Genomic DNA, 27,949 nt, shown 5'->3' with positions numbered 1-27,949 from the left:
GTAAAGTTGCTTCACCAATAATGCCGTCCAAGCGGTTTCTTCTGCCTCAGCTGAAGAAAAAGAAAACGCATAACATCACAGAATGAACATGTAAATTACTGCCAATGAGAAACTAATTTGAAGAGAGAAATTACGTCGCTGCTGCGGCCACACTTCTTCTTGCGGCAGTTGGTAGACCTCGGCGAGAGGCGTGCATAGCACCTAATTTCATCGAGAACGAACGAATCAATGGCGGAGCAATATGGCACTGAACCGATCGAGATTGGAAAACAAAATCAAGTATATATATATATATATAAGTATATATATATATATATATATATATATACATATATATATATATATATATATAGGGCTATAGGCACGTACTTGCAGCAGATCATCTTGTTTTCATTGTAGCTGAGCGCAAGCGTTCGGAGGCCGGGATCGACGCATGCGTAGCCGGTCCGCTGGTAGCCGCCGCGGAGCCCGAGTGCGAGGTGCAGGGTCGACCCCTTGCCGATGCCGTAGTCGGCCAGGGTTCGTCGGCCATCCTCCTCCTCCTCTAGCTGCTTCCCGGCGAAGAGGACAGACGGTGGCTGATCGCCGTCGATTCCTGCCTTCCGCTGGATCTGGGCCTTGACGCTGTCCACCGTGTCGCTGCTCTCGACCTCAAGCGTGAGAGTCTCCCCGGTGACCGTCTTCACGAAGATCTGCATCGTCGTGGGCCGTCAAGGTGGCGGAGGTGTGATGTGCGTAGCGCTGCTCCGGAGACGGCGGCCGCTACGAAATACTCCTATATAGCGATCGATCGGAGGAAACGGAAACTCGGCCGCTACGGAACTGAGTATGCCACGGTAACGGAACATGTATGTGACCGGCACGGATATAGAGAGAGACATAATTCCAAACAAAATATCTCTACACTCTAATTAATTCATAAGTTCCTTCTGGCTAGATGCAAGTTCATGCTGCAAGTCGTAGATCATTCCATGACATTATCGTAGCAACCCAGTCTGTTACGATTTCCACCTTTGGGTAATTCGCTGCTCCCTAGTGCTACGTGTCCTGTTTATCGGAAGTCAACTGGCTGGGTCGAAACGAACGAAACAGCAACAACTGTTCATCGGGAGCCAACCGGCTAGATTGAAACGGCCAAAACGGCATCATGTTGACCGGGAGCCAACCCGTTGGGTCGGAACGGCCGATACGGGGTCATGTTCATTGACCCACTCCATCATTGGCTGGATTGTGGCGTACCGTAAAACGGCCGAAACAGGGATGCGTTCATCTAGCGGCAACCGACTACGGTCGAAACGGGGTCCTCTATTATTCATCCACCCTCAACTGCCTACGGCTTCCACAGGGTCCTGTTTATCAACCCTCAACCGACTGGGGTGTGGCGTATCACGGCGCGTCCTCCTCAATCGATCGGGGTCATGTTCATCCAGCGCCAAGCTATCATGGGGTCCTGATCATTCGACCCCCACCACGGCATACACACACGCAACATCAAGGGGGGCTTTTTATCCACAGCTAACCAACTGGCTCGGTCAACTCATCATGTCTCGCGCAAAAGGGGCTCGATGCAACTGGCAGCAGGTCTCAACTAGATTTACGTATCACGAGCGCGAACATGAGCAGCTCTTCGCAATCAGCCGTCACGTCATCGCCGCCTATTTTAGCTTATTTTTGCAGCGATGACGTAGACTCTTTGGACGACTAGAAATAAGATGGTGATAGAGAAGGTTTTCCCGAGGAAGGCGTCTGACTCCCTCTTCAAATTCCTTACTTGGATTGATGATGGATGCGCTCCTGGCTTCGGCGCGTCGACTATCTTTCTCGTAGTGCCGTTATGCGGACGCCACTAGGTGGCCTTTTCTTTCTATTTCTTTTATGCTTTCTTGGGCTTGATTGTGCTGTGGCCCCAACCGTTGTATGCTCAGTGCGGTTGAACTTGGATTGTATGGACCGTTGCTTTATTTATAAAGCGCGGCGAAAGCCTATTTCGATAGAACATGAGCAGCTTGGATTCCTAAGAATTTCAGATTTTTTGTATTTTTTAATTACTATTCACCGAGTGATGATGAGCATGGGACCCATTTTGAATTATCAACATTTTTCGAAAAGGGACGCTTTATTACTTAAAAGGTTTAAGCATTACACCCAGCCTCTGCATAACTAAGATGCACACAGCCACACAAAGTCCTCTGCAAGAACGAAAAATAGATAGGCGGAATACAAAGATAGAGTCTGTATAACGCCTAAAGCGGAGGTGGGCCAATCCTATGATCATGTTGCACCCATGTTGGATAAAAGTATCCCTCGCCGTATCCTCCAATCGTGTACACACCTCCGTAAATAGGTCTCGATTCTCCACGCGTTGTAGAAAGGACCATAAACGAAGAGTCCCGGTACATCTGTAGATAACCTGCATTAGAGAAGTACTTTTATCGTTAAAAACCTTATCATTTCTACATAGCCAAAGCGACCAAATAACGGCTAGCGCTCCCACCCTAAGAAGAGTTCTAAACCTGTGATCAATCCCATGTAACCAGTTACCAAATACATTGGCAACACTACAAGGAGGATACAAGCCAGAAGCTATCTGGATGACTGACCATATAGACCGAGCCAATTTGCATTGGAAGAATAAATGTTTTATTGTCTCAACATGATGACAAAAAACACATCGTGGACTTTCATACCAATTCCTCTTGATAAGGTTATCTTTAGTAAGAATGACTCCGCGACGAAGATACCATGCAAATATTTTATTTTTAAGAGGTATCTTCATCTTTCAGATCTTCTTATTATTATCTACTGGCACATCAGACTGGATTAACGCTCTATACATAGACTCCACTGAGAATTTTCCATTCTCATGTAGGTTCCATCGAAATACATCAGACCCATGTGACAATTGCACCGTGGACAACCGTTGAAGCAGGATGTACCACGATTGGAGTCTAGGTCCAATTAAATCTCTTCTGAACGTCACATTTGGCATAAATGATTCCATTACAGTGGCAATAGTATCACCCTTGTGACGCACAATGTTGTATAGAGCCGGATATTGTTCCCGGAGTGTGGCATTTCCTAGCCACTTGTCCTCCCAGAATCTAATTTCCGAGCCGTCCTTAATCGAGAAGGATCCATAGGAGAAGAAATATTTCTTCGTAGCCATTAGAACCCCCAAAAGTGAGAATCCCCAGGCTTCCAGTATACTTGGGATACCGCCTTGAAGCCCACATATTTCCTCCTCAGGAGGGTTTGCCATACACCATTTTCGGTCAGTAATTTAAACAACCATTTGCCAAGGAGGGCCCTATTCTTAACCTCAAGGTCATGAATGGCCAACCCGCCTTGATCTTTGGGACGACAAACCACACTCCATTTAGCCAGTCGATATTTTTTTCGCTCGCTATCTCCTTGCCAAAAGAATCTTGATCGGAAATAATCCAATCTATGTAAAACTCCTTTTGGCAACTGGAAGAAGGAAATCATATATAGTACCATATTACTTAGTACTGAGTTTATGAGGACCAATCTTCCACCTAGAGACAACAATTTACCTTTCCAACTGCTAAGTCTTTTTTGCAGCCTCTCCTCGACATGTTTCCATTCATCATTTGTGAGTCTCCGATAATGTATCGGTATCCCCAAATATGTGATCGAAAACTGGCCCAACCCACATCCGAACAGTTCAGCGTACAGGTGGGCCTCGTCTTGAGCCTCGCCAAAACAAAATAATTCACTTTTATGAAAGTTGATCTTCAGACCTGAGAGTTTCTCGAATGCTGATAAAATTAATTTCAGATTTCTCGCTTTCTCGAGGTCATGATCCATGAAGAGAATCGTATCGTCGGCATATTGAAGTATAGAGAGACCACCATGAACTAGATGACTTACTACTCCATCAATTTGGCCATCAACCTTGGCACGCTCAATCATGACCGCTAGCATATCCGCCACTATATTGAATAGCATGGGCGATACCGAGTCACCTTGTCGCAATCCCTTCTTTGTTTGGAAATAGTGTCCAACGTCATCATTGATCTTAATGGCAACACTACCTCCAGAAACGAAGCTATGGACCATAGCGCACCACTCTGCATAAAATCCTTTCATTCTGAGAGTCTGTTGAAGAAATGGCCATTTGACTTTGTCATACGCTTTTTCAAAGTCTATTTTGAGTACCACCCCATTCAACTTTTTTTGATGTAATTCATGGACTGTTTCATGAAGGATAACAACTCCATCTAGGATGTTTCTTCCTTGCTTAAAAGCAATCTATGAAGGACGAATCACATGTTCAGCAACCGAATTTAGCCTAATAGTCGCAACCTTCGTGAATATTTTAAAACTAACATTAAGGAGGCAAATAGGTCTATATTGTTGTATCCTTTCAGCCTCATTAACCTTAGGTAATAAAATAATCTCACTGAAGTTTAAGCGAAACAATTCCAGATGGCCAGCATGTAGGTCGCTAAAAAAAAGTAGGAGATCTGACTTGATGACTTCCCAGAAGTTCTGGTAGAACTCAGCTGGAAAACCATCTGGACCCGGGGCTTTGTTGTGCTCCATTAGGAAAACTGCCTTTCTAACTTCCTCCTCGGAGTATGGGGCTATTAGAAGGTCGTTTTCCTCATCAGAGACCTGGGGATGTCATTCGTTCGGGACTCATCCATTGAGAAGTTACCTTCCTCTTGGGCTCCGAACAAATTTTTATAATAATTAGTGATATAAGATTTAAGTTGCTCATGTCCCTCAATCATGCCCTCATCCTGTTGTAGGGAATGAATAATTTTCTTCCGGTGTCTGCCATTGGCAACTCCATGGAAAAATCTAGTATTCGAATCACCTTTCAGGATAAATTGAGAGTTACTATGTTGGTACCATTTGAGTTCCTCCTCACGCAGCATGCTAGCTATCTGTGCATTTGAATGACTCTTGATCTCGATGTCATGCTCAGATAGAGGTCTAACCTCTGCCAAGGCTTCTAATTCATCAATGATAGACCAAAGACGAAGCTTCTCCTTTTTGAGGATACCCGAAGTGTGCCTAGCCCAACCACTAAGGAACTTACGTAATGCACGAATTTTGTTGTTCCATTTGTGTATTGGGGTAAGCCCGGCAACCGGTTTATCCCACACCTTCTTGACCATGTCATGGAATCCATCCCGATGCAACCAACCCAGTTCAAACTTGAACTTGCGTCTGTGCTGCGGTCGTGGCAATCCAGTAGTTAAAAGGATGGGTGCGTGGTCTGAGATAGCCTCTATGCGAGGTAGAGCGCGTACAGAAACCATAGGGAATCTGGATTCCCAGTCGGTATCCATTAATATGCGATCTAGTTTCTCATATGTTGGTTCTGGAAGACTGTTCGCCCAAGTGAACTGTCTTCCAATCATGGAAACCTCTCGCAAATCTAGACTGTCTATGACAGCATTGAAGAGGAAAGGCCAATGATTATCAAACCTACCTCAGCTTTTCTCATTTGGAAATCGTAGCAAATTAAAATCCCCACCGATAAGAATGGGGTAGGGATTCTCCTTCGCCAGATTAACCAATTCACGGAGAAAATCAGCCTTGAACTCATCCTGGGCTGCTCCATACACAGCGACGAGGGTCCATGTGAAGTTGTCAGCTTTGTTCCGGATATGGAGTTTAATGTGGAACTCACCATCCGAACTAGCCAACACATCCATAGTCCCCGTGTTTACGCCAAGTAAAATGCCCCCAGAACGACCTCGAGGTGGCCGAGAAATCCAAGTATAGTCTATCCCGCCAGAAAGACGGTTAAGAAGACTTACTGAGAAATCACGTCTCCCCGTTTCAGATAAAGCCAAAAAGCTAAATTATGTTCCCTATTACATTCCGCAATGAATAGATGTTTAGCCAAGTCACCAAGACCTCTGGTATTAAAGAACATGCCATTCATGAGGAAACAATAGAAGATTTAGAAAATTTCGCCCTCCTAGAGGATTTACGACATTTTTTCGAACGGTCCGACTTGGATTTACGACCGGAAGCTGTAAGCTCAAGCAATGAGCTAAGCCCGGGTTCCTCCAAGCCCACGTCCTAAATCACCCCTACTACATGAGCGAGTAGCTGACCATCTGATGTGACATTTTTTTTGAATTATCAACATAGGAGGAAAGCAACGATTTTACTCCAGGCTCAGCTATACCTGCTCGTGGTAAATTCAAAAAATAATATTAAAAAATAGGCATCCAAGTTGCTCATGTGCGTGCAATTATTTTTGTGATGTTTGGACACGTGAGAAGCTCATGCAAAAATAAAAATCACTTGTTTGAGAACCCTTGTTTTTTATTCGATGGTTGAGATACAAATTGACTTCTTTTTTTGCAAGGTGATACAAATTGACAATTTGGCCGAACCAAGCTTAGGTTCGACAATGCAAAGAGTGGGCCTTCCCAATTGTCGTAGCCACATCAACACACTCCGCATAGATAGCTAGTTGTTGTAGGATCACGCGCTAGGTTTGCCCCGTGCACAAGTTTTAATGACCTTCACCCACAAAAAAGAAAAAAGGGTTAATGACCTTCAGAGTCATCATTCGGTGCATTGGGCAGCCATGAAAATGGGGATCGCCTCGACCAAGGCAGCTGCGCAAGAGAAGAAAAAACACCCCACCACCAACATACGTTGCGCACGATCACCGCCGCCGCACTGAGCTAGCCTAGCCTAGCCAAGATGGCGTTGGCCGCCTCACCCATGCCGCCGTGGGTCATCCTGTTTAAGAGGCACATCGTTTCATCAACACGCGTATCATACATGTTCACGGGCTAATTAAAAAAGAGCACGCATGGCCATCAGCATGCTCCAAGGACGTCTAGGGCCGGCCAATCCATGTATATCACTCCTTAGAGTGAATAGCAAAAAACTACCACATTACGGGCCATCGTTCCGAAAAACTACCGCTTTTTTAATTTTTCAAAAAACTACCACAAAAGTGGCTGGCTGTTCCAAAAAACCCAAGTGGCCGAACGGTTAAGTTTTAACTGGGGTTATGACATGTGGGGCCCGCTCGTCAGGGTTTTGTCGGCCACAGTGCTCACGGCGCGCGGGTGACGGCCGTTAGGGCGCACGGGCCGTTCCGACCAGGTCAAACGGATCCGGCCCGCCCTCACTCTGTCTTCCCCCTCTCTGTCTCCCTCTCTCTTGTGCGCGCCTCCCTCTTCGATGGCGGCGGCGGCGAAACTAGGCGATGGCGGCCATTCAATGGGTGGAGGTGGAAGGGGGGATGGAGGCGGCGAGTTCTCAGAGGTTGATAACTGGCTGGGGAGTGGTAGCTTTGCAACCCAGCCGGCGGCGCCGCCGCCCCGCAGCGGACACCACAGGCTGCAGCTCTGATGCAGGCTCCTACGCCACAGGCTACACCGCCGTCGCCTGATGATTGCCAGTTCTCGCTTGAGTACAGAGCACTGAGGTCTCTTGCTAGCGCTGTGCAGGCAGATCCGGCCAACTCCCAGCACTGGGCCTCTGCATTTGGAGGGGTGGAGTAAGTTTTTTTTTCCTCTTATGAGCTCCTTCAACAGTTTCTGCATTTCTGCTTGTTCATTTCAAACAACATAGCATAATTTAGTTAGTTTTTTTGACCAAACCCTAGGTTGATGCTGCTGAGATTCATCTTAGAACATGAACATGCACTGAATAATAGTTGAGCAAACACTCTGTGGCATGTTTTGGATGCAACAGTATCACCTAGCACTGAAGGATTAGTTAGATTTAGTAGAAATGCATGGTGGATTCAGAGAAGCATTTGTTGGATTCAGATTCCTTACTGTACTTTATAGTTAGTGTGCACTGAATTTTTGTAGCAAAAAACACTTAGTTAGTTGGGCTTTTCAAATAACATATTATGTAATGCAGACTGGATGATGAAATTTGGGAGGTTAGGCTGCATTTCCAGGGCAGAGATAATATGGAAAGGAGGTTTTCTGTTTCGGACATCACATTTCTGAACTTGATAGCACTTACTGAGACTGAAGGCTATGGGTCAGATGACTACATGTACTGGGTAAAAGAACAAGGGATTGGACAGGAAGGTTTATTTCTTCTGGATAGTCAAGATGCAGTTGAAGAAATGATAGACCACTTAGATTTCACAGTGCTCAATATCATTGTTTCCAAGGCAAATTAATATAGAGATGTTGATTGTAACAGGGCTCACAATGTTTGTGAAGAACAAATTCCAATAGGCAGTCCAGTGGGGGGTCCTGATTTTGTGTTAAGTCTGTCACAAGATGGAGTGGTCCACCCTCTTGAAGTTAATTTGAACACAGAGCAAAGCTGTAACTTCAACATTTCAGAAGCTAATGGTGGAGATGATGATGGACAGGCTGCTGGTCAAGAGGATGATGATATTGACAAATCATCCTCAGACTTTGAGATTGATAGGGGTGACTATAGAGGGATAAAGATGTCTTACAAGGCTTGGAAGAGAGGTGAAGAAAATATTGGAAATGAAGAAGAAAGAGATGTTGTAGAAGACAGACCACAGTTTGAAGGTGACAATGATGTTTCAGAGTTTTGGCAGGAGGAGAAAGAGGCTAACAGTGGAGAGGAAATAGTTGTGGAAAAATGCAGGCCTGAGAAACTCAAGCCTGTGAGAAGAGCAGCAGCAAATCCAGGTCCAACTTCCAGAGCTCACAGTCAGCCAGAGATCCCAAAGTTTCAAGATTTTGTACCTGAAGCTGATGAGTATTGCTTCCCTGGTGATGTGGGCATTTCTCACTCAGATGGGGAGACTCCAAGACTACCTTCTGGAAGGAAGAGAAGATTGAAGAAGAAGAAGAAAGAGAGGAAATGGTATGACCCAAAGGTACCTGATGCACATGAGCAGCTGTGCAAGGACCTTTGCTTCACCAATGTGTATGAGTTTAGAAAGGCATTGAGAAATTTTCATGTTACGACTTTGAGAAACTTTCAGTACCATAGGAATGAACCATCAAGGGTTATTGTTTGGTGCCTAGAGAGGAAGAATGGATGTGAATTTTTCATGACTGCATCCAAAGTAGCCCATGAAGATACATTCACAATTAAGAAGTGCCACATGGATCATAGTTGTGGAGCTTGTGGAGAGAGTACAAAGGTTACTGCTGAATGGGTTGCAGAAGCTGTGGAGGACACAGTTAGATCAAATGTAAAGGCTGATGTAGAGACAGTTCTCAAACATACTAAGAAGAAGTTTGGGGTGCATGTACCTAGGAGTTTGGCATATAGGGCAAGACTGATGGTTGTTGATGTTGTGCAAGGTGATCATAGAAAGCAGTATCTGAGGTTGAGGGACTACCTACAATGTGTGCTTGACACAAACCCTGGAAGCAGGTGCATAGTGACAACTTTTGAGGATCCTTTGAACCCAGCCCCCACACCAAGGTTCAAGTACATGTTCTATTGCCTCCAGGCATCAAAAGATGGATTTCTTGCTGGTTGTAGGCCTTTCATAGGTACAAATCAGTGATTTAATCATGTTAGAAATGTAATCAAGTTATTCAATTTTGCCCTAACTATCTCTGTTTATGCAGAACTTGATGGTTGCTTCATCAAGTTATCCACAGGCTAGCAGATATTGGCAGCAATTGGGAGAGATGGGAACAACAATGTGTTCCCAATTTCTTTTGGGGTGGTTGACAAAGAGGATGGGCCTAGCTGGACCTGGTTTTTAAACCAACTTAGAGTCTGCATTGACACCAGCAACCAGTTTGGGAACTACACCATCATGTCTGACAGGCAGAAGGTATTTTCTCTGACTCTGTATTATTCTTATGCACATAGCAATGCTGCTATAGTTATCTCATTACTACCTTATGTAATCAAACAACAGGGCCTTCTTAAAGCAATTAATGAAGTATTTCCTCAATCCCCACAAAGATATTGCCTAAGACACATATGTGCCAACTTCCAGTCAGCTGGCTTTAGAGTAGAAGAACTTAAGAAATGGGTTGACAAAGCTAGCTATTCCTTCACTGAACATGGTCACAAAGAAGGAATGGCAGGTTTGAAAGCAGCATGTGAACCAACCTACATGTGGTTGAATGGCATCCCTAAGGAGTGTTGGGCTAGATATTCAATGGATCATGTGTGCAAGACTGACTTGGTAGTGAACAACCTTAGTGAGGTTTTCAACAAAATGATTCTAGATGTTAGGTCAAAACCAATTAAGACCATGTTTGAAGGGTTGAGGACCAAACTAATGGTTAAGTACCAGGGCATTAGAGAGAAAATAGAGAGCTGTAGGTGGGAAATAACCCCACATTACATGGAGAAGCTTGAGGAGATCAAGAAGTGGGCTAAATACTGTGAAGCAAATATGGCTGGTCCCAACATCTGGCAAGTAACTAGTGGAGAGAACACATATTGTGTGAAGCTTGATGTAGGGAGCTGCTCTTGCAGGAGGTGGGACGTGACTGGATCACCTTGCCACCATGCAATATCTGCAATGCAGAAGATAAAAGTTCACCCAGAAGATTATGTGCATCCATTCTTTAAGAAGCCAATGTATAAGGCTGCATACCAGCACATCATCTACCCTGTCCCTGGCCCTGAATTCTGGCCCAACACCAACACACCAGACATAGAACCACCAGTTTTCAGGGAGAAGAAAGGCAAGAAGCAGACAGCTAGGAGAAAGGATGAATTTGAGGTGCCAGCTCCAAAGGATACATCAAGGATGGGCACAATAACATGTAGTAACTGTGGTCTGCAAGGCCACAGGTGGACAATGTGTGGAGACAGACTTAAGGCCAAGTTTATGACAAGGAAAAACAACCACCAGGTAACTAAGCCAGTTCAACAAGGAAAATTTGCTACTTGTTTTTAATGCATACATCTTGTGAGCTACAACTTGTTTTTAATTGTAGGAAAACAGGGCATCCTACCCAGCAACTTCAGCACCAACCAGGCCACCTCCAGCTAGGGCCACATCATCAGGTCCAGCTCCAGCTTCAGGTCCAGCTCCAGCTTCAGGTCCTGCTCCAGCTTTAGGACCACTTAGGGGCAGGAAACCAGCAACAGCTTCAACAAGGTCAACCACATCTGCTACAACAAGGGCAACCACATCTACTGCAGTTTCAACGGGTGGATCAAGAAAGAGAAAGAACCCACCACCTGCTTCAGCACCAGCCAACAACACCAGGTCAAGTGCATCATCTCCAGCAAAGAACACCAGGTCAAGTGTAAGAGGTTTCAATGCTCCAAGGGCAGCATCAACATCAGGTCAAGCTGATGTTGGTTCTAAGAGGAAGAGGAAGGCCCCAAGCAAACTTGCTTTGTATTTCACAGCCAGTGGCAACCATTGAATGTGTTGCACTCAACTATGCTTTATGCCTTGAACTCTGCTTGTTAGGCATGCTTGCTATCTGTGTTATTTGCAGTGAACTCTGTTTTCATTTGAACAATTAAGTTATGTGGTCTATGTATGAACTGCTTGGAACAATTAAGTTATATGGTCTGTGTTTGAACAGCTTGGAACAATTAAGTTATCTGCTGTCAAGCTCTATTTTGATTTGATATGTCCTAGGTTATGAATTGTTTCATATGAAATTATTTCTTATGCTGAGCATTGTTATGTAGATCAAGTGATTTATTTTGTTGATAATTGATTGATATGATTAGGTCAATTTGGTCACTTTGGGGGGCAACTTGTCGACCAACCCCAACAGTGGCTAGTTGTCGACCAACCCTAAAGCCACCCACATTTGACCACTTTGGGTGGCTACTTGTCGACCAACCCCAAAAGTGGCTACTTGTCGACCATCCCTAAAGCCACCCACATTTGGCCACTTTGGGTGGCTACTTGTCGACCAACCCCAAAAGTGGCTACTTGTCGACCATCACTAAAGCCACCCACATTTAGCCACTTTGGGTGGCTACTTGTCGACCAACCCCAAAGTGGCCACATTTGGCCACTTTGGGGTGGAACTTGTCGACCAACCCTAAAGCCACCCAAATTTGGCCACTTTGGGTGGCTACTTGTCGACCAACCCCAAAGTGGCTATCTAGGACCAAAACCTAACATATCAAAGCTAAAACATCAAGATTTGCCCATCTAGGCACCAAACCCTAAGAGATCAAACCTAAAACAACAAGATATGGCCATCTGACCAAACCATAACATATCTAACTTAAAACATCAAGATCACCAGATCAATTCATTCATACATACAAATATAGATAAAAGATTCACTCATAAATTGCATCATAGACAGATTGATTCATCACATAGATAGATCATTCAACATTTTTCTTTCACCAGCTTCATACATTGCATTGCATCATAGACAACTTGATTCATCACATACATAGCTCATTCAACATTGTTCTTACACCAACTTCAAACATCACATAGATAGAAAGACAGATCTAGGAACACGGAAACATAACAGCAGCATCATGGGTACAGAATCCTAGTCCACCTCTACCTAGTGACCTGAAAGGGATGGAAATTTGCCCTCCTCCTTGCCCACTAGATGATATCATCCTCACTAGGGTTGGAACCAGGGGGGAATGCCTCCAAGAACTGCTCTATGTCCTTGCGGTTGCGTGCTGCAAGGATCATCTCAGCAAGTTGCCTTCTCGCCCTCCTCCTTGCATCTTTGCGTCTGGCTTGCCTGGGCACCTCTTCTTCTCCATCTATGACCTCTCCAGGATCCATCTCTCCCTTGGATTCTAGGGTTTCTTTGGCGGCTGGGGGGTTGAGAAGGGTGGGGATGGGGGGATTGATTGTGGTTTCACTCAAGGGGTAGGCTTTATAGACTACTAATGGTTGGTGGTAGGTAGGTGGAGTAATAAAACAGCCCAGTCTAGGCCCACAATGTGTACATAATGGTTTTAGCCCAAAAATATACTAGTTCAGCATTGCTACTTTCAGGAAAACAACCTAAAGAAATAAAACAGTTCTTCACTGCATTACTTAAGATAGATAGGTTCTTAACAGTACAATAACATAAGCCAGACTTAGCAAAGGTTCTCCACCACTCTAGTTACCATAACTTAAATAGTTCATATAGGACTGCACAAAATATACTCCTACCATCATCTTGCAAGGCCTGTTATATGTGTAGGCCACCTTACTTACTTAACCACCATTGTCCAAATCTTCAAGCCTCCAGTATGGCCTTGATTTTCTCAAGCTTTTCCTTGCTCCCATGGCCAGCATTCAGCAGATTAGCAACTACTTTCTCAAGCTCTGTCTTCTCTTGTGCAAGAAGATCCCTGTCCACCTTTATCTCTTTCATTGACTTCCTGGTGTTGTGAATTATGTCTGCTTGGGCCTGAAGGATACACCTCTGTTCTTTTGCTAGCCTTAGCTTCTCCATCTTCATCTCCAGCTCTAGCTCTTCCTTCTGCTTCTCAAATTTCTCAGCATCCATTGCTTTTTGGTAGTCAATCTTGCCAACACCATCCTGCCAGTCAAACATCTTGCTAACATCATCAACCATTTTATGATACTCAGTGCAGAGATGATCATAGTCCTTCTTCAACTTGACAACCTCATCCTCATATGCGTGCTTGTCTTGAATCCTTCCAAGGTTTTGCTCATGGAACATTTCCCACAACTTGATGAGGCAGTTCTTAAGTACATCAGGCCAGGCAGGATCAACCCACTGAACTACACCACAATTCACACCTCCATGTAGTTTGATCAGAGAACACATACTTCAGAAAATGCATAAATTCAGTTCTAACTTCAATTCAAAAAGAGGCTTGGTACACAAGGAGGACATGTAACCATAAATTCAGTACTAAATTCAGTTCAAACAGAGTTAATGTACAAATTCAGTAACCACTGGGCATAACTGAATCCACTAGGCATAACTCAATCCACTAGGCATAACTGAATCCACTAGACATTAACTGAATCCACCCAGCATACTCAATTACTCACCTGAACAGGGCATCCATAGAACCTCCTCCCAGTGTTAGCACCTTCAAAAGCAACACACTTCCTAGGCTTCATATCGTGCAGAGTACACTTGGCAACTTCCTCCATGGGAGCACCACCCTAGAGTGGCTCAGGGATGGTGTCAGGTGTGTCCTACATGCAGTAAAAGGTACATCAGAACCAATGCATCAACTAGTTCAACTTGAGTCAAGCTTTGCCTTGCTCAAGGTCAGATCAGACATCATAGTGCCATCCATACCCTATATCAAAACTAATAGATAACCAAACCAAACGAATCCATCCATACAAATATACAGCTCCTCAACCCTCATTCCCAAATCGATTCAACCCTAACCCTAACCCTAGATAATGACAGAGAGGAGGAGGAAGCTTACAAAGTACTCCATGTCCATCAGGTTGCCCCCCATGCTGTCGTCGGAGCTCTCATCCCCATCATTCCAAGAAGGCATCCTGGCCGGCGATGAGGAACTGAGGTGGTCGGCGACGATGGAGAGCTCGGCCAGGGGAAACAGAGCGAGGGAGGAGAGTGAGAGTGAGGGGGGAGAGTGAGAGTGAGTGAGCGCGAGGGAGACAGAGTGAGGGCCGGATCCGTTTTGACCTGGTCGGGACGGCCCGTGTGCCCTAACGGCCGTCACCCGCGCACCGTGAGCACTGTGGCCGACAAAACCCTGACGGGCGGGCCCCACATGTCATAACCCCAGTTAAGACTTAACCGTTCGGCCACTTGGGTTTTTTGGAACAGCCAGCCACTTTTGTGGTAGTTTTTTGAAAAATTAAAAAAAGCGGTAGTTTTTCGGAACGATAGCCCGTAATGTGGTAGTTTTTTGCTATTCACTCCACTCTCCTTATGCATGTTTAGTTTTGAAAGAATTCACGCCCATGTTTGGTGATAGTCGAAGACTTGAAACATAGGTTCTATTTTGAATTATACGGTTTATCTTAAACAATTCATGATGGGCCAAAAACCTTTAGTGGACATGAAGAAACTCCCTCTTCGCCGGATTCTGCTGCATGCCGGCAATTGCTATAGGGGAAGTTGCTGATGATGGCACGACATTGTTGTGCCGGAGGATGTGCTTCTGACAGGGTGATGTCATGACTTGGTGGGCACGTCAAAGGTGTGCACATAAACCAGGTTGGTCTAGCTGGTATTGAGGCAATCTCTAGGAGGACACATGACGGCACAAAAAATCAGTAGTGAGACATTTATGTTCCATGTTTGTAAGATCAATGACGGCCATAGCTTCAACATTTTTTTAACTTTGCCATATGCCGCTAATGTTGTGTTGAGCTGTATACATGTGTTACCATGGTTCTCATGGTTTTTTTAAATGGATCCGAATCTATTATAAAGGTCCATAGAAAATAGAACACTTCAAACATACAAAACATTATATCGAGGACCATGCGGCACCTACAATTGCAAATAATATTTGTGCAATTTCAGATTTGGAAACGTGCAATGGGCTAGTTGCACATTCCATTTTAGTTTCATCATTAAATAGAAACCCTTTTGGATTTTTTGTCCACTGCAATGAAAGAATTTTCAAATTTAAATGAGAAATTAATTAGAAAAAAGTTCTATAATTACAATTTATTAAAAATAAGCCTACACTAACAATTATGTGAAATTTTAGGTAAAGAAATGGCAAATTGTTTTGGTTGTACAATTGTTAATTTTTTGTATTTTTAGATAATTAATACAATTCTACAGGTTTAGAATGTGCACTTTGTTTGTTTGCTCATATTGGAGACTGAAATTGCACATGATTGGTTGCTACAGTTTTGGTATTAGAAATGAAGCCTAAAACTGCTCACATTCTTTTGCATCATTTTGCGATTAGGAACATGACATCTAGGTAACCGTACATTCTGAAGAGCAACATTACCCCATGAAAAAGTATATGTTTTTACTTTTGTGGTACTGTATATGTTTTCTTTAAGTATTGGAGTTCTCCTGTGGAGACAGAACAAAGTCTTGACTCTTTACCAGCACGCTGAAAAGAGAAATTGACTGCACGGTAAAAAGCAGGCGACTGTGGTCGCCGGTGGTAGTTCAAAGAAGTGCAAAGTGCAATGGCACAGAAAAGCAAAAGAAAAGCACTGCTAATGTCTGTTGCAAGTTGCAACAAACGTACTGTATTACGCACGTATCTACGCAGGCATGATCGACCGACGCTGCGCATCATCATACATCATGGTAGCAATTAAGTGATTAACCAAACCAAATCACCAACAAGTAACTCTGGGATTTCAGATCGACAAACAGCAAAGCAGTTGGAATCGCTACGGCATCATCAGTCATCTAATTAATTCCCCGGTTGATCCTTGCAAAGTGCTAACAACAGCATCGAGAAAAGTAGTTCGAATCCGACGGACGGATAGATCATCCATGGTTTCACAATCACAAGATATCAAGGAGACAAAGTAGCCCTAGGCCCTAGCCAACGCGAACGATCATCCATGTCAAGCAAGCAAGCGGAGTCGTGCGGAGCTGATCAAGGCAAGAGATCGACCTCTCACTGGATGCGGTAGCGGATGGGGGGCTCGGTGGCCAAGGAGGCCAGCGCGGACATGCTCGCCACGCCGACCACCACGGGCTGGAGATCGAGGGCGTGGAGCTGCCCTTCCATGGCTTGCCGGCGCCCTGGAGCGTCGGGGTTCTGGCTGTGAAGCATGAACCCGACGGTGGCCAGGAGAGTGTAGGCCCCCTCCACTCGGCGGAGCGCGTCCTGGGCGTGCTCCCTGGCGGCCTGGAGCCTGATCAGAGCAAGCCACTCGTCGTGGCGCCCGTGGCCATCGCGGAGGTCGCCGACGCGGGCCACCGGCTCCGACGGGACGGCGCCGCAGCCGTGGAGCGTCAGGCGCTCGGCCACCACCATGTTGATGATGAAAGCGGAGAGGGAGCCGGATGCGTGGTCGATGTGGGTCAGCGCGGACTCCAGCAAGGTGTACCGCCCCTCGGCGTCGCGGGTGTCCAGCACCAGCGGGGACGCCAGATCGCGACGCGCGGCGGCGACGCTTCGCTTGACGGCGGCGGCGGATCGGATCGCGTCGCTCGTCACAGACAGGTACATCGCCTTCCATGGCGGCGGCTGCGCCATTTCTCTCTCTCTCTCTCTCTCTCTCTTCTCTTCTTTCTTGGGTTCTTTCTCCCCTCCCCTCTCCGTCGTCGCTGAAATAGCCAGCCTGGCATGGGCTCACAGGTCCCAGCTTAGTCAACATACCAGTGCCATGACATAACAACTTCACTGACGGATGGGCCCATGTACGTGGGACCAGCGATCCAGTGGGTCAGGAGCTACGTTAGCTCGCTGCTCGTGCCCCCGCGATGGATTCTGACGTGGCAGCGAGACGATTCTGCGTGACAACAAGCGGGCCCCACACCGTAACGGCTCATTTACCCCACCGACTCCAGAAACTACCTCGCCGGCGCGCGGTAGAAATAGCCCCAACCGACCCCACCCCGAGGCAGCAAATAGCATCACGTCTCCTCACGCCGGAGAGAGAGAGAGAGAGAGAGAAAGACGCCGGCAATGGCGGAGTGGAGGAACATGGCGGCGGGGGCGGCGGGTGGCAGCTTCACCTACATCAACGAGACGACCGCGATTGCGGGGTCCATCATTGTCGCCCGCCTGCAGTACGGCCTGGCCGCCGAGGACTGCCGCGGATTCGGCCCGGGCGTGCACCCGCCGCCCAACGCCGGCCAGGGCGCTTCAGCAGGCGGCCCCATCATCGACCTCGCCATCGCCCGGGTCAAGCGCGTCCGCAGGCTCCACGCCGTCCTGGGCAACGTCTTCTCCCTCTGCGTCGCGCGCATCGGGCTCCAGGGCAACGCGCTGGGGCGGTGGAACAGCTGGCAACTCCAACACGCCGACGCCGCCCGCCGCGCGGAGACGGCGCTGCGGCGCCTGCTCTCCGCGAGGTCGCACGGCCATGCGGCCTTCAGCGTCTTCCAGGTCATGCTCAGGCCGCCGTCGCCGCCAGCAGTCGCCCACGCCTGGGCGCCCGCGGCCGAGCAGCTCCTGCTCCGCGCGATCGACGATCTGGCCGCGGCGGAGGCCGCGCTGGGGCAGATGCGCCCGGCCATCGTCGCCCAGTACATCCACGCCTGGGTGCTTCTGCACGGCTGATAGCGCGCGCGGCGGCGATCACCGATCTCTCTTCTGCTTTGTTCTTCCCGGCCCGTCTCGGGTTTCCGTCGATCAAGGTTCATGTGCTATGTCGATCTGCTAACTGTGATTACGATGCACTAGCGCTACTATTAGTTTCAGTTTGTGCTCAAAGATTTGATCCAAAACTGCTCGGTGGATCAAGTCGATCGACTCGAGCTTCTCTTGAATCTTGCTCAGTTAATTAGATACAACATGAGAACATCTGTTTGCTTGATTAGTACTTAGTACTCAATCTCTTGAATCTTGATCAGTTAGATACAGCTGGGAACATCTCTTTGCTTGATTAGTGCAAGTACTCAATCTCTTGAATCTAGATCAGTTATATACAGTTTGTAGCTGCAGCAACTTGTTTCTACAATCTTAAACCCATTAGCTTCTGTTACCTACATGGTGGATTCTTAACTACAGATGGCAAAACTTGTTTGCATTGCAGGTGCATGCAGCACCCCAAACGTACTATAGTATACTCCCTCCGTTCTTAAATACTTGTCTTTCTAGGTATTTCAATAAATGACTACATACGAAGCAAAATGAGTGAATCTACACTCTAAAATATGTCTACATACATCTGTATGTAGTAGTCATTTGAAATGTCTAGAAAGACAAATATTTAGAATCGGAGAAAGTAGTATACTAGTGCAACAAAATGAAGTTCAGGTCTTATCTTGCTTATGTAAAGAGGCAGTGATTAGGGCCTGATTGCATTGTCGTTTCCAAGCATAATGCCCAAAGCCCGGTAAAAATAAAGTTAGGTAGGCATCCGAATAGGTGCTTGGATCGTTGTTTCTGGGCTGTAAACTTCGGGAGCACCTATACGTCAGGTGCATGACTTTTTTTTTTCATGTTCCACTCGCTTCTTTTTCTATCCGTGAGGTTTTTTTCTTTTTGAAGGTGCATACCAGTAGAGATGTGAAATTAGGCTAAAAATAAGGTAGATATGTCAAATGATAATTTCTTTTTGAGAAGGACACACAGTTTTTTTGTTTTGTTTTGAGAAGGACGTGAAATGATAGTAACTAAATTGCACTATCAAACCCAAATACAAAGTGAGATGGTAATCTGCAAGCTATTCTGAACCATAAACAAAAAAAATCATTGCAATCAAAGTATTGCATGAAAATTCAAATACCTATATATTTTGAGAAGTGGCCAAGGATAAACTATGCAACCAGCACTACCGAAATCGACCCCTATGCCCAAGCCGTCGGCATAGCCCTGATTCCCGTCAGGATAGGCCTATGCCGACGGCCCCCATCGGCATAGGGCCGTCGGCAACATATCCATGGGCGTAGCCCCGAAGGCCGTCGGCATAGAAAGGCCGTCAGCATAGATCCTATCCCGACGGTGTCCGTACATCTATGCCGACGGCCTCGGCCGTTGGCAACGTCCCCGCCTAACGGCGGCCGCCGTAAAGTGCTAACCAAAGGCTGCGCGCCACGTGGCACATCTATGCCGACAGTCTGGCCGTCGGCATAGTTTAAAACTACGTCGATGGCTAGACCGTCGGCATAGATGTGCCACGTGGCGTGCAGCTGTCAATCCTGGAGCCGATGGCTTAGCCGTCGGCTTAGACCTGCAACAGGAGTGCCTAGTTGCTGACACGTGATAGCTATGCCGACGGCTTAGCTATCGGCTTAGTTCAAACCTATGCCGATGGCTAGGCCGTCGGCATAGCTGCCACGTGTCAGCAACTGGGTGCTCACGCCAGCACTATGCCGACGGCTTAGCTGTCGGCATAGTTTTTATCTGATTTTTTCTTTTTTCTGTTTGTTTTCACATCAATTCAATTCAAATATTCAGCAGATATATATGATGGAAATAGACATATAGAACACATCTAAGTATCATCTGGCACCGTCACAACAATATATGGATAAGCATCATCATAATCAACATAAACATAAGCATAAGCATCATCACAAAGCATAAGCATATAAAGAAGCACACAAGTCATCTAAAGGACCATCAAAGACCACAAGTTTATCATCATCACCACACCCAAGTAATCCAAAGGCTTAAGCGCCAGGACGTCGAGCACCGCGGAGGTCGTCACCGCCAAGACCGTTGAAGCCCAGGTCATCAGTGCTAGCGGCAGCGCTACCACCAAGACCGCCTCCACCTCCACCTCCGTGGATCGGAGTGGTCGGGCTCCATGACTCGAGAGTGCTGCGAAGACCACCACCAACGGTTGATCCACCGGTTACCTGGATGTTGAAAAGACATATTAACGGGATATATGACTTTGTTGAAAGGCATGATATGCTTTGGGTGAATAGATTGGGGATGAACTAACCGGCGAGGGGCCAGCGTTCTGCGCCACAAACTCCTCAAAGGTAAGCAGCCTTGGTTGTGGTGGAGGAGATGGTGCTGGTTGCAATTGAGGAACCCTACCGGCCGCCATTTCCTGAAGAGCATACTGCATCTAGCGATTGTTCTGCTCATGCTATGCATAAAGGCTCTCGTGCCACGCCATGGTCTCATGGCGTGTGTACTCCATGTAGGCCTACAGTATGACATGATGGAAGTCATAAAACTACTAAATGCGGGAAATAAAGTGAGCAATGAAGATAAGAGGGAAAATACTTACAGATTGCCGCTCTTGAAAGAGGGACTGTGACTGTGCACTGGTCATGGGTGTGCTCGTGCGCTGGTTCAGGCTCGGGTCGATCCAATGGAGCTATGTGTAGGAGATAGTAGGAGTGATCACAACATCGAGAACCTCCTCCCGACCGTGCTCCTTGGGCCACATGAATACCACCACCCTCTCATCCAGATCCGTCGCAATGGTGTCAGGTGTGTCAGGATGTAACCTCAGATACCCATCGGAGTAGGCCTTCTTCCTTTGCGCGGTCTTCTTGTCGTAGTACTTGGGCTCGCCAGGCTTGGGGTCCTTCCGCGTATGGGCGATCTCCCACGCCTGCATGTGTGAGAGCGGCCGCTTCAGTTTCTCCTCCTGCACCACCAAACAAAGGTTAGTCATACATAAGAAAGTGACGGTAAATAGAAGAAGCAGAATGTTTAATGGGGTTAGTCATACATTAAGTGTCTTGTGGAGAAAGTGGTTTCGGTTCCCCTAAGCATGTACTCCCTCCTTCCCTCAGTTTGCCTTGTTTTTTATGCTCGTAGCCGCCCAGGCTCCATCCGTATCACACCAAAGATCCACCAATGCCGCCCAGGACTCATCTTTTCCATAACACCAATGTGGACACACCTACATAATGAAAGCATAATGGCATGTCAACATGAAACGGTGAAATGTACCCCAAATATCGGAATGAAAAATCTTTTATACTTACCGCCAAGTACTCGTGCCTCTCCAAGGTAATGCCCATCCTCTGCGCTTCTTCCTTGGTCATCTTCACACCAAAAGCATCGTGATAGTATGTCAAGATGGCCACATAGCGCACCTTGTACTGCATCTGGCGGGCCTTCTTTTTGCATTGGCGCAGCACGATCTGGTCGTCTGTGGCCTTGTGCTCCGGAAGAACTCGATAGAATTTCTACAATCATGCACGAAACAAGAATGGGAGAAGCCATGAGTTAAATCATTCATGAAACTAGAATGGACTTGTGCTTCTGAAGAGAACTCACCCAAAAAGTAGTGATCACGACCTTGGCATGGGTCTCATGGTCCGCGTGGAGGGCCGCTTCCCAGTGGTCCCAGCTCATGGCCTAAACTCGACGATCTAGGTGCCTAACTAGATCCGGACAGTACAGCCCCGGCCAGTGTAACTTCAGCAAGACGGTGATGAGGCCGTTGGGAATACGAACCCCTTTAGAATATATCCAGTTGCTGCAAAAGAATGAAATATTAGCATGTGACAAGAAAAATAAATAACTACCGGAATGAACACGTGACAAGCAAAATAATGAAATTATTATGAAGTGGCACTTACTCTTTCCCCGTGGGCTCAATGAGCCACTTCTGCTCCTCAGTAGCAGGAATCTGCTTTGGTAGCTTTGCGTTACCACGCAGCCACCCCTTCTTGTCAACCCCCTCCCCGCCACCACCATCATCCCCGCCACCACCCTCCTCCTCGCCTGCCTCCTCCTCCACGCCTGCCTCCTCCTCCTCCTCGTCCCCTTCCCCAACCTCCTCCTCCACCTCCTCCTCGTCCTCCTCGTCAGAGGGTACCTCAATAGAGGGTTGGAAGACATACCATATGGATTGAACCCATCACCTGATATGGCTATTCTGACATTCCCAACCTCGACTGCTTCCTCGGGGTATTCTTCATCGAACGACTTCCATGCTTCACCTTCTGATGGATGTACATTTTTTTGGATTGTACCTTATACCTTCCTTGTGCCACTTTATCATTTTGGCAGACTCCGCTGTGATGAAAAGGCGCTGCAATCTTTTTATAAAATCAAGATACCGAAGCACCTTAACGGGGATGGCTAGCTGCTTTTTCTCACCATCCTCACCGACAACCTCAATGTACCGAGACGAACCACACTCCCCACAGTACTTGTCATCTGCATACTCGTGCCTAAATAAAAGGCAATTCTTCGGGCAAACATCTATTTTCTCATAATCCATAGAGAGTGCCTTCATGATTTTGTTTGTATCGTACATGCTTTCCGGCAGTTCATGACCCTCAGGGAGGCTGTTAGCCCATATTCCCAGGAATGCTTCAAAGTATTTCTAGCTACAGCCGTACTCAGCCTTGACTGCAATCAGTTACGAGATGGCATCTAGCTGAGATATTTTCACACCCGCATAAAGAGGTTTCTTCGACGAGGCCAAGACCTCCAAGAAGGCCTTTGCGGTTGCCTCCGGCTCCTCCGGTTCATTCTTTGAAGGTGTATCATTTGTCGTTTCTGCAACAATGACATCATCTAGCATGTCCCTGACCCTGTCGTCCTCATATCCATCGATGCGTTGTCGCATCACCTCCTCTCTACCACGGTCCTGATCGGCTATGTTTATCGGCGGCATGTCAAAGTTTGGCATATATCCGTGCGTGCGAAGGTGCTCAGTCATGTCCTTTTGATTTCTATGGTGCCGTCTGGCACATCTCGCACAGGGGCATGGTGGGATAATTCTCATTGGACGATGGAATATCTCCTTCAAATACACATCGGTTTTCGCGATCCACTCTGATGTTACTCGATTCCGATCGATAAAACCACTGTTCATCCACTGGTTATCTGCCATCCTCTGCTTTTTTGTAAGCCACACAACATAATTAAGGAGTCACTTAAATTAATCACATCAAATTTTCATTTTCTACCGCGTTGAATCCACCTACATCTCTAATAGGTAAAGATGGGTCCTAATCCCACCCGAGGATGTGTAGATTGAGTACGTTCTCCATTCTACCCCATTCCGAGACAAAATTTCGGCAGCACCTCCCCGCTGTTCTCCAGATACACGTCTGGGCAAATAGCCAAGAGAATCTCCAGCGAACAATGGGGAGGCACCACCGAAATCCTATCTCGGAACAAGGTAGAACATGGAGAACATACCCAATCTACACATCCCCGGGCTGTCCGTAGAGAACGCTGGACAATCCGAAAGAGCCGCGGTGATAAATATGCAATTGAATGCATATTTATTGATGCAACCCTTTCAGACGGGAGACGCCTAGGTTACGCGACTTGACAAGCAAAGAAAATTTAGTGACATGAAAAATATGGAGGAGGAGATGGATTTGTAGCTCACCCTCGGCTGTAGGGGAAGTAGTCGAACAGCAGAGGGATGCTCAGGGACCAACCCGTCGGACGACAGTCACTACGATGAAATGCGACCCCACAAAGCCTGGAAAATCCATCACGACAAAAATTTAGAACATCACAACTCATAGAACATCACAATCATCATCTCAAAAATCATCGAAGCATAAAAGAATATCATCATCTATCATCCACATCATCATATAACAATCATCGATCATCATCATCATCTCAAAATCATAGAAGCATAAAAAATCATCATTATCTCTCCTCATCTAACAATCATCATCATCTACAAAAATCCATAAGAACAAGTTATGAACATCACCATTTTTCTCAAATAAGTATTTTTTAGCAAGACCATTAAGTGTCAAAAAATATTTCATCATTGTTTTATAGCAACACCATCATGATCAAAATACCACCGTGCAAAAAGTATATAATCATACATCACATAACAACATTGACACTTCAAACTTGAAAAAAACTGATATTGTTAATAACATCCATCGATCAATATTTTGCAAACTAAGTACATCTAACAAATATGACATACATTCCATCATCTATGCATTCATCCACCTAAAAACATTAGCAAAACAACAAAAAAGAAAGAAAAAACTCACATAGAGGGTCGGCTGGTCGGGTCGGACGAGAGGGGCGTTGACGGTTGGGGGCGGTGATGAGCAGCAGCACAGGGAGGGCCGATTGCTCCAACCGGACGGGAAGGGGGCGCCAGACCCATGGCCGGCGTCGAGCCCTTGCGGGACAACACGGGATGGGCCGATGCGGGCGTGGATGGCGACGACACAGGGCGGGCATGGACGACGGCGGCGCGGGGTGGGGACGACGGCGGCACGACGTGGGTGGGTGGGTAGAGACGGGGGCGGGCGCGGACGGGGCGGTGCGGGGCGGGCGTCGGGGCGGCGTGGGGCGGGGAGGACGGCGGGGCAGCGCGGGTCGGGGAGGATGGCGGCGCGACGCGGGTCGGGGCGGGGAAGACGGCAGCGCGACACGGGGCGGGGACGAAGGCATTGAGAGGGTGGTGGTGGCGGTTGGGGGAGAGAAATGAGTGGAGGAGACAAGGGCATGCAGCGAGTGGAGGAGACAAGGGCGTGCAGCGAGTGGATAAGGTTGGACCTATGCCGACGGCCTAGCCATCGGCATAGCCTTGGTCCCACCTGCGAGGGACAGAGCTGACACTACAAAAAAAGACACATCCGTGACATTTTCGGCTGCATGAATTTTTTCTGTCATACTTATGACACTTCTAGGACGATAATTGTGACAAAACCCGGTGTCATCATAGATGTGGTGGGGTCCTACTTCTATGACAAAAAATCATGACAGAAAATGGGCTTTTTGTCCTGGGCGGGCTGGAGACGCAGCTGCATGCATGACATTCTTTGGGCCGTCCATGACGGAAAAAACCATGGTAGAAGCGAGGGCGAGGAAAATATCGGGGTGTTCTCGGTTACGGTGGGTGGTCGGGGCTGAGCGATGCACGTTTCTCTCATACATGCACGCGCGTGGGTGCAAGGCGTTGGGCTCTAACAGAACCCGAGTGAGGCGTTGGGCTCTAACTGAACCCGAGCGATTGCACTGCAGGCTACACATTACTAAACCCGAGCGATCGATCGATGACTGTTAACTGAACCCGATCGAGCGCTTCCTTCGCTACTGCTGCTAACTGAAGCCGATCGATACTGCCTCTGGATGAACAGTGAGCGTTGCTGGGGGGTTTGGATGAATAGTTCCCGGTGGGGGTGGATGAATAGGACCCCGTGGTGTTGCCTCTGGATGAACGGGACCCCGATTGATCGAGCCGGTTGGGGCTGGATGAACAGGACCCCGTGGAGGGCTGGATGAACAGGACCACCCCGTGGAGGGCAGGATGAACCGTAGATGGTGGAGGGCTGGATGAACAGTAGCCCGTGGAGGGGTGGTTGAACAGGAGCCCGTGGAGAGGGCTGGTTGAACAGTAGCCAGTGGAGTAGCGTGCTGTGGAGGCTGGATGAATAGGAGCCCATGGATAAATAGTCGCAGGTGGAGGCTGGAGGAGGTCGACGGTGGATGAACAGTAGCCCGTGGAGGCTGGAGGGGGTCGACGGTGGAGATGAACAGTATCCCGTGGAGTCCCATTTTGCGGTACCCCACACCCCTCCCGATGAACAGGACCCCCATTTCGACCGTAGCGCTTCAACACAAGTCCGTTTCATCCGTTTTGCGGTACGCCACACCCCTCCCGATCAACAGGACACCCGTTTCGACCGTAGGAGGTCCATTTCCTCCGTTTTGCGGTACGTCAGACCCCTCCCGATGAACAGGATCCCGTTTCAACCGTGGCTGGTCGAACACAAGGCCGTTTCCTTTGTTCTGCGGTACGCCAAGCCTCGTTTCCATCGGCTGTTCCGTCTAAGCCCTCCCGATGAGAACGACGACGCATTCCGTTCCGACCCAGCCGGTTGGCTCCCCATGAACACGACGACGACGCAGTTTCTCCGTTCTGACCCAGCCATGTACACGAGCCCTGGCCGTACGTATGCGCGAGTAGGCGTTCGAGACCCTGCCCGTATGTACGTACGTGGCCGTATTTTCTTTCTTGCACACTGGCCGCTGTACGTACGTGTACATGCTACATGCGCGCCTCTACATCGACCAGTATGTACGTACACGTTCGCGACCAGAATGACAACACTACGTATGCTTCGACCAGATGGGTCCCGACTGTCAGGCATTTCCTTGCGTACGAAGATGTAGCTGTTGGGTCCCAGCAGTCAGGGGGTGAATCGTTTTTTTCCGGACGCACTTCCTTTCATGCGAAGATGTAGCTGGTGGGTCCCAGCAGTCAGGGGGAAACGTTTTTTTGTGAAATACGGTGGCTCATCCGGTGGGTCCCCGCTGTCAGGTGGAGGAATATTTATTTTGCGCGTAATAAGGAGGCACTTCCTTGCTGCGGCCGTGGACCCAGCTGTCAGCCTCTCCACGTACAGTCCACGTCCGATGGAAGTTGTTCCTTGACCACGTTGACTACGCCGCGCCGAGAGCACCAGGGCGGTGGACGACGGCGAGGCCTAGGAAGGGAACGACACGGAGCTAGGGAAGACTCGGTAGTTGTTTCCCATGCGGAGGGGAGTACGACTGTACGAGGGTTTACTGGTACGTCTGCCGTCGCCGGAGAATAACAGCGGGTGTGGGTGAGTAGAGGGATGGCTAGGCTAGCGATGGGAGTAAGGTGGGGCAGTGAGGCCTGCGCGGCAGCACAACCGGCCGCTGGGACGAGGGAGCAGGCAGTCCCACCGGCGCTGGTTTGAGCGGCTGGAGCAGGAAGAGCAGAGATAGAAGAAGCACGACGGCCGTTGGATGGACATCCAACAGTCACTGCTTGTACGTCAACCTTTTTTTAGGAAAGCTCAAATATGTGGAAAACAACATATAGCCCATCTGCCATTATTTCTAATAATTTATAACCCATTTGCTAATTCTTAAGGTTTTTTGGAGCCCATATTCTTTTTGTTAGCATTACAGCCCATATTGTGGCCACGGTTAAAAAATTATATGAAATTTTGCATATTTCGGTGCGGTCCGAACTATTTTTAATCCCGCAATTTCGAGTCACGTTCAAACTGATTTTAAAAATAAATATATATCAATATAAAATCCAACAAATTGTCCACGCATAAAAATCAATGCAATTTAAAATCTCGAAATGAAAAATAAATAAATTTGAAACTAATTGCCGGTTTGATGTGTTTTAAAAATGTACAACCCATTTCTCATTACTGATAGGCCATTTTCTCGGCCAGCCGAATGAAGCTCTCCTTATCTTGAAAGATTTGCAGCCCAACAGGCTTGACAAAGCGACTTACTTGGCAAATCACAAAAAAACTGGGCTGTGGCCGTGGACCCAGCTACGGCCGTGGACCTAGCTGTCAGCCTCTCCACATATAGTACTCTTCCGATGGAAGTCAGTCGTTGACCACATTGACCACGCCGCGCCGAGAGCACCAAGGCGGTGGACGACGGCGAGGCCTAGGAAGGGGACAACGCGGAGCCGGAGAAGACGCGACAGTGAATGCCCATGCGGAGAGGAGTACGAGGGTTCACTGGTTTGGCTGCGGTGTGAGGCTGCAGTCCCCGCAGGGCCTGGCTACCGGTGGGAGTAGTAGGGGGCGGTGAG

At 47.6% G+C, this 27,949-nt stretch overlaps 4 protein-coding genes across 5 annotated transcripts; 1 reads left to right on the top strand and 3 right to left on the bottom strand.

The window, feature by feature from the left end:
- Window positions 1–11: 11 nt before the first annotated feature.
- Window positions 12–5,949, bottom strand: LOC147978573 (ubiquitin-ribosomal protein eL40z fusion protein-like). Of its 2 annotated transcripts, XM_087516634.1 has the most exons (4): window positions 5,942–5,949; window positions 370–699; window positions 135–201; window positions 12–50 (listed from the first exon to the last, which is right to left on the bottom strand). In XM_087516634.1, the coding sequence occupies exons 2-4, from the start codon at window positions 696–698 to the stop codon at window positions 12–14; spliced, it is 435 nt and encodes a 144-aa protein (XP_087372760.1). In that variant the 5' UTR covers window position 699; window positions 5,942–5,949. The 2 variants fall into 2 exon arrangements, with proteins under 2 accessions (XP_087372760.1, XP_087372759.1); XM_087516633.1 differs by lacking the exon at window positions 5,942–5,949 and having other exon boundaries at window positions 370–716.
- A 7,160-nt stretch (window positions 5,950–13,109) lies between these two features.
- On the bottom strand, window positions 13,110–14,002 carry LOC147978572 (uncharacterized). The gene is made up of 2 exons (XM_087514803.1): window positions 13,903–14,002; window positions 13,110–13,648 (listed from the first exon to the last, which is right to left on the bottom strand). The coding sequence occupies exons 1-2, from the start codon at window positions 14,000–14,002 to the stop codon at window positions 13,110–13,112; spliced, it is 639 nt and encodes a 212-aa protein (XP_087370929.1).
- Window positions 14,003–16,320: 2,318 nt separating this feature from the next.
- Window positions 16,321–17,057, bottom strand: LOC147978571 (uncharacterized). Its single transcript, XM_087516632.1, has one exon. It carries the CDS (start codon window positions 17,017–17,019, stop codon window positions 16,435–16,437), a length of 585 nt encoding a protein of 194 aa, XP_087372758.1. The 5' UTR covers window positions 17,020–17,057; the 3' UTR covers window positions 16,321–16,434.
- Window positions 17,058–17,423: 366 nt separating this feature from the next.
- On the top strand, window positions 17,424–18,256 carry LOC125547964 (uncharacterized). The gene has a single exon (XM_048711686.2). It carries the CDS (start codon window positions 17,452–17,454, stop codon window positions 18,046–18,048), a length of 597 nt encoding a protein of 198 aa, XP_048567643.2. The 5' UTR covers window positions 17,424–17,451; the 3' UTR covers window positions 18,049–18,256.
- The last annotated feature ends 9,693 nt before the right edge of the window (window positions 18,257–27,949 follow it).

The sequence above is a fragment of the Triticum urartu genome, chromosome 3A (genome assembly GCF_056163025.1).
Source record: "Triticum urartu cultivar PI428250 chromosome 3A, HENAU_Tu73, whole genome shotgun sequence".
Taxonomy (NCBI): Eukaryota; Viridiplantae; Streptophyta; class Magnoliopsida; order Poales; family Poaceae; genus Triticum; species Triticum urartu.
This window is presented reverse-complemented; position numbering and strand designations above follow the sequence as displayed.

Excerpts from the sequence above, each read along its gene's own strand:
- LOC125547964 (XM_048711686.2), top strand. The coding sequence starts at position 17,452 with ATGGCGGAGTGGAGGAACATGGCGGCGGGGGCGGCGGGTGGCAGCTTC.
- LOC147978571 (XM_087516632.1), bottom strand. The coding sequence starts at position 17,019 with ATGGCGCAGCCGCCGCCATGGAAGGCGATGTACCTGTCTGTGACGAGC.
- LOC147978572 (XM_087514803.1), bottom strand. The coding sequence starts at position 14,002 with ATGGAGGAAGTTGCCAAGTGTACTCTGCACGATATGAAGCCTAGGAAG. Across the intron at positions 13,649-13,902 it reads GAGGTTCTATGGATGCCCTG|TACATGGAGGTGTGAATTGT; the intron begins TTCAGGTGAGTA and ends CTCTGATCAAAC.
- LOC147978573 (XM_087516634.1), bottom strand. The coding sequence starts at position 698 with ATGCAGATCTTCGTGAAGACGGTCACCGGGGAGACTCTCACGCTTGAG. Across the intron at positions 202-369 it reads AACAAGATGATCTGCTGCAA|GTGCTATGCACGCCTCTCGC; the intron begins GTACGTGCCTAT and ends CGATGAAATTAG. Across the intron at positions 51-134 it reads AGTGTGGCCGCAGCAGCGAC|CTGAGGCAGAAGAAACCGCT; the intron begins GTAATTTCTCTC and ends CTTTTTCTTCAG.